At 44.4% G+C, this 15000-nt stretch overlaps 2 protein-coding genes across 2 annotated transcripts in view; both read right to left on the reverse strand.

Moving 5' to 3' along the window:
- The window catches only part of LOC146980516 (uncharacterized), a 528771-nt gene that overhangs the window by 451939 nt on the left and 61832 nt on the right, over positions 1 to 15000 (reverse strand). The gene's annotated exons all lie outside the window — the stretch shown is intronic.
- LOC146980627 (adenylate kinase 8-like) overlaps positions 1 to 15000 on the reverse strand; it is a 24984-nt gene that overhangs the window by 6597 nt on the left and 3387 nt on the right. The window contains exons 4-8 of the mRNA XM_085785751.1: positions 14970 to 15000; positions 9724 to 9792; positions 3470 to 3551; positions 3120 to 3191; positions 44 to 250 (exon numbers count right to left, since the gene is read on the reverse strand). The exon at positions 14970 to 15000 is cut by the window's right edge and continues 80 nt beyond it. Of these exons, the coding sequence (XP_085641877.1) occupies positions 44 to 250; positions 3120 to 3191; positions 3470 to 3551; positions 9724 to 9792; positions 14970 to 15000 (461 nt within the window). The remainder of the gene's footprint in view (positions 1 to 43; positions 251 to 3119; positions 3192 to 3469; positions 3552 to 9723; positions 9793 to 14969) is intronic.

The raw sequence follows: 15000 nt of genomic DNA on the forward strand, positions 1-15000 counted from the left end.
ATCTATCTATCTATCTATCTATCTATCTATCTATCTATCTCACCGTGCTGGTAGACGTCGTCGTGTGGCTGGTCGCCGTTGACGACCTTCAGGACGTGCTCATAGGCCGATTTCAGACCCGTGACCTCACAGCGGAAACGCCGCAGCTCGGCCAATCGCTGCTGCTGCTGCTCCGGCTGGCCCCGCCCCCTCTCCAGACGCCCAGCCACCACGTCGTCACGCGGCCAGATGAAGGTGTGGTGGTAGACGTCTGCAGACAGGAAGTGATGTCATCAGATTAAAGACCCACTCCCGTGAAAATCGTGTTTTTTGAGCTTTTCACATGTTCCTGTGGCATTTTTCTTGTGTTAGAGCACTTATCAGCAGAGAAGGAAGTGCAAAATTGCATTTCTGAGTTTTTCTGCCTTCAAACTGCTGTGAACCAATGGCAGACGCGAACTGGCAGTTTCAGGGAGACTGGAGCTGACGTGTCACAGCTCCAGGGGAGGGCACTAGTGCTACAAGCTCCCGCCCCGCTCTGCATCTGGCTCAGAGGTGAAAGGCTTGACAGCTCGATGTAGCTGTCAAGGTATAATAGGTATAGCTCACCTGGTAGAGCAGCTTGCATCATAAACAAGGACTATGCACCAGTCTGGGATCGAATCCCAGCGTGGAGTTTTACATTAAACGCGCTGAATCTGTAATTGTACAATGTCCAGCTGTCAGCAAGCGGGGGGGTGGGGTGCGAGGAGGTGGCTGGGCGGGTGCAGAGCAGCGCAGTCTCCGCCCACCCCCCAGAGGTGCATTGCTAATGTGCATGGCTAATGAGCTGGTTTTAAAAATGGCCGAAAAGGGTCGCGGGAGTGGGACTTTAAAGTCAACATCATCGGACTGAGGAAGATGAAGATGAGGATGAAGATAAGGATGAAGATGAAGGTGAGTTAAACTGTCTAGTAAATCTCCCCCCAATCACGGATGTAGTTCACTAACTATCTAGTGTGTTCAACATTTTGTAGTGTTGTTAGAATTCTCTGCGATTAATTTCATCCACTACATCAGTGGTTCCCAACCTGGGGGGCGCCAAAAATCCAGGGGGGGTCGCGAAGCCCTCTTGATTTTAAGGGGTTTAATCATTTTAATGTAATTAAAATGTTCAATAAATGAGTAGGCCAAGCATTTAATTCATATATGTGACAAAATCAACTAAATTCAAGGGCCACATTAAACATTTTATGTATGTATTTAAATAGATAAACAAATAAATTATAGGCCTATATCAATAGATGATTGAATATCAACAGTTTTAAAACATTAAATACATAATATACAGCAGGGCAATATCAGTCACAATGAATTTGAAAAACAGCAACGGACCAATGAGAAAAAACCTGTGTAAAATTACGACATAGTCTTCAGAACTTGTACTTTTAAAAACACAATTATGTTTTTAAAAGTACAAGTTCTGAAGAAATATGTTGTAATCATACACAGGTTCTCCTGATTGTTTGTTCCATGCTGTTATTAAATTACTGAAATATAATAAAGTATTTCATGTAAAAGAAGTTATGATGTTCCTTATTTTATTTTATATCGGGGGGGGGGGGGGGGGGTAACCAAAGTTTTCAATGGTAAAAATATGGGTCCATTAAGAAATGGGTTGGGAACCACTGATCCCTGATTTTGTCGTCCACTGATAGTGGATGACAAAACACCCACAATGCACCGCAACATTGAGTGAACAAGCGATGTACACTACTTTCTACTCCCGTATGTATCCCACAATGCAATGAGAAGAGCAGCAAGCTAATTAGCATGTTAGCTAGGATTTCTTCAGGTTATTTAGCAGTAAACTCCTCAGACGTATTTGCCTTGGCTCCGTTTGCCTGAGCAGCAGGAGTTGGGCAGCAGCATCCCAACATTAACAGGCAGCATTAAATCAATCTAATAAAGAAACTGTAGTAGAATATGGAGGAAATACCAGCTAACCAGCTAAGCTAATAGCCACAGCTAACGAGCTAAGCTAATAGCCACGGCTCACGGTCGGGACACACAACAGTAGTCGACCAAACCAAACTAACGATATTTCAACAGTTTATTGTCCCACAAACACAACCACACAGAATCACATCCTCTAATGTTCCCGCAAATTAGTGATGCGCGGGCCGGGTTTTTTTCCAACCCGCGGGTCCCGCATCTATGAAGTATTTTGACCCGCCCCAGCCCGCCCCGCACCACCGTATCTATTTTCACAACCCGCCCCGACCCGCCCCGCTGCTATTAAACGTCAGACAGCGGCCTTTTTTACTTTGAAAGGGCAGACAAGAGGTGCTGTGTTGCCGGTAGCTTGTCAGTGTGGACTGTGGAGCTCATGAGGAGTGAGAGAGTCACAGTGCAGCGTGCAGCAGCCGCGGTGGCCGCCGCCTCTCGTCCTCCCCAGTCCCTGCTCTCTGCTCTCTGTGAAACCAACCCCGCTCTGCTGATGCGCCCAGCCGCCGTCTCATCCGGTTCCCTCACACCTCCGCCGGCTTTCCCGTCAACATCAGCGCGGCCCTGATAACACACTCTGGACTTCATCGTCAGTTTTTTTAATGACCCGCCCCGACCCGCACCGCAAATAAAGTAAAGATTTCTTGACCCGCACCGCCCCGCCCCGCGGGCTACGGGTCAGCCCGCGCATCACTACCGCAAATGTCCGGTTTTTCTTATTTTATTTTTATGTGTCCAGTTTGTTTCATACATCCATGGTTTGTAACATGATTCTGGGTGCGTCTGCTACGTCACAGCAGTAGGCTAACACGCTAACACACTAACACCTGGAGCATCTAATACAACCACGTTCAGAAAATGACTGTGTAGCGTCTGAATCCTCCTCCAGTTCACTACATCGTCATGATGATACATGATGTAGGGGAGAGGGAGGGAGGGGATGATTTACAACACAGCTCTAGTTAGTTTGTCTCCAGGTGAAGACTCACCTTATCTATTTTCTGTTATTTGCTTGCTTGCTTTTAACTCTGTTTTTTGTGTTTGTTTTTATTCTGTTTTATGCTTCTCTCTTTTTTTTTAATGTTTTGTCTTTATGTAAAAGCACCTTGAGTTTATAAATAAATAAATTGATAAATAAAGATGCCTTGTCTCACCTCCGGTCAGTGGATCCACCAGTTTCCCCTGACTCCTCTCCACCAGAACCTCATCAGGAGCCTCCAGCACCACTGACACACACACACACACACACACACGCACGCACACACACACACACACACACACACGCACGCACGCACGCACACACACACACACACACACACACACACACACACGCACACACACACTTTTAATTGTGCGTCTTGTGTGTTTTTTACTTGCTGCAACACAAAGTACCTCACAGGGAAACACATGAGGCTGTGTGTGTGTGTGTGTGTGTGTGTGTGTGTGTCTGTGTGTGTGTGTGTGTGTGTGTGTGTGTGTGTGTGTCTGTGTGTGTGTGACTCACCAACATGTTGAGGCAGCACTCCGACCTGCTGCAGACCCAGAGCCTGAAGACGAGTCTGAGGGATTCCCTCCAGCACCCAGCCCTGCACACACACACACACACACACACACACACACACCCACACACACACACACCCACACACACACACACACACACACACACACACACACACACACACACACACACACACACACACACAGAGTACAATGACTCCACTTCCTGTTTCAGAGGGACGACATTTACTGTGACACTAACAAACATCAGCTTCGATTTATTTGGGTCGGCCTTAGATTTAGGACAAAGCTTCGTTCGTTGCCATGGTAATTGATCATGAAGTCTGTGATCGATTTTTTTCCGTCCTTCCAATTCGGCAGTTGTTCCATTAAAATGAGTCGGCTACTTGGCACCATAGCCTGTAGTCAGACCGGCCGTAGCACCGTGAAGTCAGCCATTGGTTTGGGGGAGTCTGTTTTGTGCCGCTACTACGGGGGTTTGAACCGCGCCATGTTGGATTCTACTGCCATATTTGGAGCGGTGCGGCCGTTGGCCGGCCGAGGGCCCGCCCACTGGCCTCGAAGCAGCGGTCTCCGGACCTGTCACTCAACGTTCCCGCGCCCTAATTGGCCAGAATTTTAAACCCAATAACAGTAAAACGGTAGAGTTTAAAAAAATTCACCCCCCTCAGAGTGTGTGCGGGGGTAGAAACTATCGGTTGAGACCAAAAAAATAAAATGTACCAGGCTGTAAATATGTTTTTTTAAAGGGATAGTTCAACATTTTGGCAAATTGGCCCATTGCCATAATCGCTATAGTCATAGCAGTAGGTTCGTTACCTTTAATTGTAGGTGTAAGCTATTTTCAGTACGGCGGAGCGCAGCAGCTGGCTGCTCAGAGCTACGCTATGGAGGCTAAGGGAATTTCTTGGTTTCCCTCATTAAACTCATCAAATACAAAATCCCAAAACTCCACAGCGCTTTTGTAGACAAGTTGTGAGCTGCACAACCACCACGCTATGAGATAATGACGGAACGATACGAAACGGAGCCGTTTTCGAGGTAAATTCATACAAAACCGCTGATGCGCGTTGCGTTCAGGGACAGTTTTTCAGCAAGCAGTCTCCGTATTTACCCTGTATTTACCTCGAAAACGGCTCCGTTTTTTATCGTTCCGTCATTATCTCATAGCGTGGTGGTTGTGCAGCTCACAACTTGTCCACAAAAGCGCTGTGGAGTTTTGGGATGTTGAATTTGATGAGTTTAATGAGGGAAACCAAGAAATTCCGTTAGCCTCCATAGCGTAGCTCTGAGCAGCCAGCTGCTGCGCTCCGCCGTACTGAAAATAGCTTACACCTACAATTAAAGGTAATGAACCTACTGCTATGACTATAGCGATTATGGCAATGGGCCAATTTGCCAAAATGTTGAACTATCCCTTTAAGCTGTAAAGTCGGCGATTTTAACATGGGGCTCAATTGGAGTTGCTCCCTTCTGACACCAGCCCCCAGAGGAAGAAGAGGGGATTGCAGTTTGTTGAACGCGGAAGTGACTTCACTTCTCAGACCCACAACTGCCCCCTTACTTGGCATCATGGAAACCTGCCTGATTGTGGAGATATGCAGTGTTTGTTTGCCATTACTTTCATTATTAACGCTACAATCGTGCATCCCCCCCCCCCCCCCCCCGTCAGACGTTACGATTGTACACCCCTCGGCTTCGATTTTATGTCCGCGAATATTCGATTATCAAAATATGATAATCGGGACAGCCCTCCTCCCTCCTCCCTACGTAGTGAATTCAATACAGTGACTCACTGGTCAAATGAAAAACACTTTGGGACACGACTCCGCCGCTGCACAGTTAATTACGTTGTATTACGTCGCAAAATTAAAACTTTCCGACTGCGATTGTAACGGCCGGTGCTACTGCTGCATTCTGGGAAACTTGTGTATATATATATGTGTATAGACAGAGAAGGAAGAGAGAGAGGGATAGAGAGAGAGGGAGAGAGAGACAGGTGCGGTAATGGAAGTGACAGCAGGGGGCGGAGCCTGATGCCACCTGTCAATCACTGACACACACACACGCTCCCTGGTGTGTGTGTGTCGAGTGTAGCCCGCGGCCAAAAACAGCCATTAGCTGATCAAAGGAGCTGCTAAACACACACACACACACACACACACTGAACTAAACACACACACACACACACACTGAACTAAACACACACACACACACACACTGAACTAAACACACACACACACACACACACACACTGAAGCTAAATGCTAAACGCTGCAGGTTGGAGACGGAGAGAAGCAGCTGTTTGTAGAGTTTAGAGGAACAATCACACACACACACACACACACACACACACACACTGAACTAAACACACACACACACACACACACACACACACTCTAACAAAGGCTCTGCATGAATCCTGACAGGAGGAAACAGACGAGTTTTCAACTTTCAACTGAAAAACTACTTGAGTCAGCGCACACACTGTTGTGTTATTGTGTTGTGTTGTTATTGTGTTGTGTTGTTGTTGGTCTCTGACAGGAAACAGGAAGTGATGTTAACGAGGAGCAGCAGTGGAAACAACACAGCTGATCCCCAGAGAGACACACGACTACAACACAACACAACACGACACAACACAACACAACTACACGGAGGGGGGGGCTGAGAGACAGAAGAGGTACAAATGGTAAATGCTCTGTATTTATAAAGCGCTTTTACTATAACGATACCCAAAGCGCTTTACAGTTCATCACATTCACACACATTCACACACATTCACACACATTCACACACTGATGGCGGAAGCTGCCATGCACGGCGTTGACCACGACCCATCAGGAGCAAGGTGGGGAAGGTCTCTTGCCCAAAGACACTACGGCAGCAACCGGGACAGAGCAACACTGACCCCTCATCGTTCTCATGTGTGTACTGGTGGTGTGTGTGCTGTTACATGCTGTATCCATGGCAACGCGCAGCCACCCACTGCTTTTAAGTATCCATTAGGGCTGGGACGATACGCTTTTCTCCCGATTCGATTCTTCTACGATTTTTTTGGATGGCGAATCGATTTAAATTGCGATTCTACGATATTGACGATTCTCTCTATGATTTTTAGTCTTTAGCATTTTTAACATTTATCTGCACACAAACACTGTAGGAGCCTATAAATTAACATACTCCATTATAAAGTGAACTTAAACCCTTTTCAAAACCTGGACTCTCTGGATGTAAAAAAGGCAAACAATTGCACATTGCACATTATTTTAAAAAAATGTCAACAAAAAAAAGAAAAAAGAAAAAAAAAATCGATTTAAAAATCGTCAAAAAAGATATTGCGATATTTATGTGAATCGATTTTTTTCTCCCACCCCTAGTATCCACGGCAAGGCACGGCAAGGCAAGGCAATTTTATGTGTATAGCCCGTTTTTACAAACAGTTTGTCTCAAAGGCGCAGCCACCCACTACTTTTAAGCCGTTTTCCCACTAAAATTAGCGGGTCGATGCAGGTTTTTTTTGTGCTTTTTGGGGCGTTTTTGCCTTTTTATTTGATAGCCACAGTGTAGATCAGGGGTAGGCAATTATTTTTTCCAGAGGGCCACACTGACTCCGATAAAGTGAGTGAAGGGCCACACGATTCGAAATCAAATTGAAACATCAAATATTTATTGCTGAATTATATATAATTATATATTAGCCTATATAACTACATATATTTGGTGGAATTGATTGCATTACAACAGGCTGACAGCCCACAATCCATGTAATCGCATTTTCAACTTATATCCATCACAGATCACTGAAGAAACATGCTGTATTATGATATAAATATGGACTCAAGGCAGATTGTTCTATCAAAACTTACTGACCATAAATGACTGCACCAATTAATAATGTTCACAGACACCTGAACCTATAATTAAGCACTCAGATCCTTTTCAGTTCTGATTCAGTGAGACTGTTCTATTTGTATGTAGATAACCTTTTATTTATGAAGAAACACAATACTCATTTGCTGCTGCCTAACAGCACCAACATGAAAAAAAAGACTGATTTGATTACAAGCGTAGCCATTGGTGGATGGAGGCTTCAGACGCACGTGGCTACAATCACTCATATGGTCGATCACGTCAGAAAACCCAGCCATCTCATAAAATACTCTTTTAATCACAGTTTGCTAAACCTTAGTGTTTGGGAAATAATAATTAGGTGCCGTGATGGGGCTTTGTAACCGTCAGAAGTTATGACATGGTTCGGCTGACGGAGGGTTGTGAAACACCGGCCGGCCCCGCGGTCTAGGCTACCGCTGACAGGTCCCGGTGATCAGAAACTCCGCTGTGGAGAAAAGCTGCAGCAGAGCGGCTGCTCTCTCTCCTCAGTCGGAGCTCCGGTGTCCGACAGAGAAAGAGACTGAGCAGCCGTCTGTCTTCTACCTGGAGGAGGTTTCTGTCTGCGATGTGCAAGCTCCTGTTCTAACAGCTGATTAGTGCGCATCAACGTAATAAAAGCAATCGGGTCATAATACCAGTTCGGCTCGCACTTCGGCTCGCGGGCCGGATTGAGACGGCATGTGGGCCGGGTCTGGCCCGCGGGCCGTAAAATGCCCATGTATGGTGTAGAGGGGCGTGCATTGGCACTGCCCTCACGATTCGATTCGATTACGATTCGGCAGGTAACGATTCGATTCGATTCGATTCTCCGATGCATTGCGATGCATTGCAATGCATCAAAATTCTACTGCACAACACGGCAAATTTTTCATCAGTCATGAGATATTGAACAACAGATTTTATTGGCTGCTATGTATTATCACTCTCCTGTATCTTTGACATAAATGTCATGAAATAAAATAAAATTGAATGGTACAGGGTATTGGATATGGGATTTTCAAACCTGAAAAAGAAAACATAAATCACTTCTAGGGCTGCCCCCAAAAATTAGCCGACCAAAATTTCATTGGTCGATTGGTCGCAGGAAAAAACAAACAAACCTTTGGAGCCGTGTCTTGTCAATATTAACTCAAAATCAATGACTTAACTATATGAAAGACTACGGGGCTTTTATTTTGAAGGGCCCGATACAGGAAGTCGTGACACTTTTTGTTGTGGTTGTTTTTACACGGCACGGCAGGTCTCTCTCTCTCTGCATCAGAGACCCCCGTACCACAGCCTGAGCTCAGTCACTCCCCCTCCTCTACTGTGTTTATTGGTGATAACGGGCATACTGATACTGCCTGTAGTGACAGTAAAACCAGACCGGCTTGTTGAGTCTCGGACCCGACACGGCCGGAATCACGAGCGTTAATTAATTAATTCTCAACCCGACCGCGGGTGAAAAATAAAAAAAGGAAAAAGAAAGCCAGCGGCAACACTGCTACTGCTGGTGCTGCTGCTTAGCATGTAGCTACAGGCTGCGCATGTCGTTGCTACGGAAATGCCCCCGGAGGTAATTGAAACTTCACAACTTTATTTGAGGCCAGAAAATAAACAGTGACATAATCGATTATGGCACGTTGCCGCATCGATGCTGAATCGTCCATGTCCCGCATTGCAATGCATCACCGAATCGATTATTGTTGACACCCCTAGTAGATAGACAGGAAATGGGAGGCAGAGAGAGGGGGAATGACACGCAGGAAAGGTCTGCCCGACGCGGGATTCGAACCGGGGACGCCTGCATTGAGGACTGTAGCCTCTACATGGGGCGGCCGCTTTACCCACTGCGCCACGCACCGCCCCTCGATGCGGGTTTTTTAAAAACGCGGGTCGACCCGCTAACAACTTTCCCATTGACCAAAATGAGCCGAGTGACGGTTCGTCCGCGACACAACAACACGTCAGTTAAACAGACGGTCGCTTCTTTTCTTTTTCAATCGTTTTTGGTCGTGTTGTTTGATGAGAGCAGAGCGGAGCAGAGCTTTGTTTTGGTGATATGAGACACAACCGGCGCGATGACGTATCGTCACGTAACGCTCAGCATCATCACGTAAATTAGCGGGTTGACGCGGGTCTGGCGTTCCCACTGCCACCAGAAGCCGATTGAAGCCGATTTTAACCCGCGTCGCTTGCCGAGTCGTTTGACCCGCGTCGACGCGGCTCGGTGCCTTTCCCACTGCCACCAGAAGCCGATTGTTAGCGGGTTTAAACGGGTTTTTTGGCCAGTGGGAAAGGGGTGATAGAGAGATGATGATGATGATGATGAAGATGATGGAGGTGAAGATGGAGGAGTGACCTCACCCTGTTGTAGCAGTCGACCTCACTCAGTCTCTGTTGAACCAGTTTGATCAGCAGCTCATCAGGAAGCTCCTACACACACACACACACACACAGAAAGCAGCAGGATTAGTGGAAACTCTGAGTATGTTGAGCCTGAAACTCTGAGTTTTCCGTTCCAGAGAGCCAGATCATCGTGATGCTGGGTCAGTCGCTACGGCAACAAGCCTGAGGTTGATGCTGCTGAGCGTGGAGCAGGAAGCAGAGACATCGTGTCCTTTAGTGCAGTGGTTCCCAACCTGGGGGGCGGCAAAGATCCAGGGGGGGTCGCGAAGCCCTCTTGATTTTAAGGGGTTTAATAATTTTAATGTAATTAAAATGTTAAATAAATGAGTAGGCTAAGCATTTAATTCATATATGTGACAAAATCACCTAAATTCAAGGGCCACATTAAACATTTTATGTATGTATTTAAATAGATAAACAAATAAATTATAGGCCTATATCAATAGATGATTGAATATCAACGGTTTTAAAACCTTAAATACATAATATACAGCAGGGCAATATCAGTCACAATGAATTTGGAAAACAGCAACGGAACAATGAGAAAAAACCTGTGTAAAATTACAACATATTCTGCAGAACTTGTACTTTTAAAAACAGAATTATGTTTTTAAAAGTACAAGTTCTGAAGATGTTGTAATCATACACAGGTTCTCCTGATTGTTTGTTCCATGCTGTTATTAAATTACTGAAATATAATAAAGTATTTCATGTAAAAGAAGTTACATGTTTACATGTTTTATTTTTAAAGTAAAGTTTTCAATGGTAAAAATTTGGGTCCCTTAAAGGACAATTCCAGGCGAATTCAACTCGGGGGTGTATTTTCATATCATTTTAGGTCTAAAAGAATGAATCTGAAGATTTTCAGTTTAATGTCTCCTGTTTTGCGGTAGTGGCGTCTGTCCCCGCGTCGCCACGGCAGCAATGAATGGGAGTGGATGTAAGTTCTGCTGTTTAGGCTGTTTCCATCCCTCAAAGCCGCATTTTTTTTCCACAGACAGCGTCAGATGGAGACTCAAACATGCACCGAGAAGTTTATTTACTTCAAGCAAGCCGACATGTTTGTAAAACTAGATCTAATTCAAAGTCTCCCGGAGTCTCGCGCGAGACCCAGTTGCCGTGCGCGGTGTGTTCAGGTGCAGTGGGAAAAGCTACCGTTTGTGTCATAAACACAGGAATATCAACTCTTTACTTGCTTCAAGGAAAAAAACTTCTCGGCGCATGTTTGAGTAGCCACCTGACGCTGCCTGTGGAAAAAAATGTACACTTGAAGCAAGTAAAGAGTTGATATTTAAGCAATATTACCCGAGAGGGTGTGCTTTAACGTCATTTGAGCACGACGGTGATGCGGTCAGGACCGAGGCGCTTGCGCCGAGGTCCGCAAGCATCACCGAAGTGCTCAAATTCCGTTTAAGCACACCCTCGAGGGTAATATTGCGATTATACAACAATTACCAACAAAATAAAGCGTATAATTAAATAAATATTCATGTTGATGGACGTTTTGCTCTCAAAATGTAAAGTTTTTTGCGAGTGTGCTTCCCGTTTCCATGGAAATAAATGGGGTCTGACTAATAACTGAAACACAATCAGTCACGTCAGTAGACTCCTATGTGTAATGGAACCTAGTTCACCTCTACAGCAAATAGTCCGAACCTTAGTAACGACCTAGCAACAGAAATGATTTTCTAGTCCCAGATGAGTGAACTCTGAGCTGACGTTCATGTTTTAACGCGGTCTCGGACTTTCCCGAACTAAATCAACACCGCACAAACTCGCACAAGTTATGACAAAGATGCCGTTTTTTTCCTTTCACAGATGTAGCTTCTACAACCGCAAACTCTGCATGTAAATGAAGTTATAGCGCCGTGTCGCCGACACAGCTGATAGAGAAAGAAACGATTACTCCAGATTATTTAAAAGCCCAAAAGGCGCAAGCAAGAGAGAGGGAGAGAGAGAAACATACAGGTAATCACCTCCGTTTTATCCAATGAAAATATTCAGCTCCAGGCCATATTTTAAAAAACATATTCACCGCGATCACAACTCGTGTCTCTCCGACTTTGTAACGTTACACACATGGGAGGGAGACAATCCTCTCGGCTGTAACGGGGAAGTTTACAATATATTAACAAAAAATAAAATAACATAATTGTTCTATAAATGTGACTTTGGCAGCTGTCAGGAACAACCTACAGGAGGTCAATGTAGTTTGTGATTTATTTTCACGAGTAATAAATTACGAAAAATCCATGTTGCCATGGAGATGTGTAAACAACATGACATGGCGAAGTAATATTTTCAGTGATGAGTCAGCCGTGCTGTAATGCTGATTTGAGCACGTTCTAAATGTCTTATTGACCAATCAGATTGCTTGGTCGGAACTACTTGTTGTATAATCCTGTGTTTATGACACAAACGGTAGCTCCCACTGCACCTGAACACACCAGCACTGCAACTTCGGGCTCACGCGAGACTCCGGGAGACTTTGAATTAGATCTAGTTTTACAAACATGTCGGCTTGCTTGAAGTAAATAAACTTCTCGGTGCATGTTTGAGTCTCCATCTGACGCTGTCTGTGGAAAAAAATTGCGGCTTTGAGGGCTGGAAACAGCCTAAACAGCAGAACTTACATCCACTCCCATTCATTGCTGCCGTGGCGATGCACGGACAGACGCAACTACCGCAAAACAGGAGACATTAAACTGAAAATCTTCAGATTCATTCTTTTAGACCTAAAATGATATGAAAATACACCCCAGAGTTGAATTCGCCTGGAATTGTCCTTTAAGAAAAAGGTTGGGAACCACTGCTTTAGTGAATGAAGTGAAACTTATCTAAAGCTGTTAAAGAGCGGATCATTACAGTAGAGCCTGTTGGAGGGTTTATTACCTCTATGACAGATACAGCTGTTTCACTACACATCGTACACAACATCTTGTCTTCTCCTGGTCGCGTGCTTGCAAGTGAATTTCCTCTGTTGCCCTCAGGTCGTCGCTATAGCCGTTTTCCCACTAAAATTAGCGGGTCGACGTGGGTTTTTTTAAACGCGGGTCGACCCGCTAACAATCGGCATTTGGCTCCTTTCCCTCCCTGACCAAAATGAGCCGAATCTGACATTCCTAATCCTATTCCTACCATGTAGGCCTACATCTTATTGGTCAAACATGTGCAACTTATGTATTTATTCTCGGGCCGGGACTCGATTAAAAAAATTAATTGAATTAATTAGAGGCTTTGTAATTAATTAATCGCAGTTAATCGCATTTTAATCGCATATATTTGACCTGAGAACAGTGAGAAGCTTTTTTTTTCACATGGATTTTAGTATACCATTGAATGACTGAATACATAAGCTTAAGCATTCAAGGTGGTACTTAACCAAGACCAACAGACTAGGGATGCAAATTATCGATTCATTCATTAATGGATATTTGATACATACAGATTAAATGGTCTTTCCTTCCACTACACTATGATGATTACTGTAGTATTTAACTAGGCTACTTAAATCACAGTAGCATAAACTGATTTGTTGAACTCAGCCTGATGTAAACATTAATAAAACTCAGTAACCAATCACACAGGCAGCTCCATGTTGTCCCTGTGTGATGTTCAGGGACAGGTCAGGACAGTCTGAAGACAGAGCTCTGAGGGTGAAGTCCTGTCATAATGAGATGAGCTGCACCTGTGACAGTGACAGGTCATAGATATAGCGCTGCAGCTGAGCAGTTAGCGCTATATAGCGCATTTAGCGTGCGCCCGTGTCTGTGTGTCTATGTGCAGGCAGAGATCAGAGATGGTGTTTTAAATAACCATGCTAGCGTTTCACCAGCTCTCATCTCTGCCAGTCAGCCTCTCAAACTGCCGCCTCTCTCGCATGCGGGCGCACCGCACGTAGACACACGTAAGGGAAAAAAAAAATAAATAAATTAATAAGTGCAATTAAAATGCGTTAATTAATCGTAATTAATGCGTTAAAGTCCCGGCCCTAATTTATTCACTTTATTCAACTGATCCTTGACGACACTGCACTCCTTGGCATTCTGTTCTATTTATTTACTTCATTAACTTATATGTTTTTATCGTGTGTACTGTGTTTTTTTGTACTGTGCAAGCTGCTGAAATCAATTGCCCCTGGTGGGATTAATAAAGTTGTTTGAGTTGAGTTGAGTGGAGTTGGGATACTAGGCTGTAATTCATTATCATCAGAGCAGATTTTATGTTTAGTTTTTGTCATTAGACTTCTCACCGACGGCAGCTTTTTAAACGTTTTTTGTTTTTTTTACATTGGAGACAGTGAACGCAGCGTGTGGCTCTGTTATAAGACAAGGCGGTGCAGGTTTTCATGTGAGACGGTGTGAGCAGAAATGTTGTACGTAAGTGAACCGAAGCTAAATGTCTTACTGTTTGATCTGTAGTAGATTACAGCTGAACAAACCAATACAGAGTTATCACATTAGAATAGAGGCTCCAGGTTACACACAACCACACAGTTATATATGATCAGGAGAAAATGCTTTGCTGACCAAAATCTATGATAGTCGCTTGCATTCGAACCCGGGCTGACTGTGTAAAAGACACATGTTCTACCAAGTGAACTACATGACAACATATAGTATTACTGTAGTATTTTAATGAGCTTTTGTCCCATTGTCAGAAATGTAGATTATCCTGTGGTGTGAGAATGTGAGGATCAGAGTGTGAGTGTTCGGAATATATTTTGGGTTCATTTCACGCAAAATGTATTATGTGGCTATGTGTATGTCTATGTATGTTTGTATGTCTCCTTCCTGTGTATGTATTCCTGTCATTTTTGTGTCTGGGCCCCTTTTTAAAAGCTCTTGAGCTTCTCAGGGTGTCCCATTTCACATATGAAATTACAAATATTTCAATGATTTTAATACCTTTTCTATATATGTGAATAAAGATGATGATGATGATGATGATGATGAGTTCTTTAGCGAACAGACTTCAGTCTTTGTCCCACGTCAGCTCACACGTTTCAGCTGAATCTGGTGTTTTAACGTGTTCATGCTCATACAGGCTCAACACACTCAGGTTGATTCACCTCATTCTGATCATGTGTGTGTGTGTGTGTGTGTGTGTGTGTGTGTGTGTGTGTGTGTGTGTGTGTGTGTGTGAGTGTGTGTGTACCTGCTGTGAGTGTGTGTGTGTGTGTGTGTGTGTGTGTGTGTGTGTACCTGCTGTGAGTGTGTGTACTGCTGAGCCTGG

This window comes from Trachurus japonicus, chromosome 9, assembly GCF_045865225.1.
Source record: "Trachurus japonicus isolate A0001 chromosome 9, Traja_1.0".
NCBI classification, from domain to species: domain Eukaryota; kingdom Metazoa; phylum Chordata; class Actinopteri; order Carangiformes; family Carangidae; genus Trachurus; species Trachurus japonicus.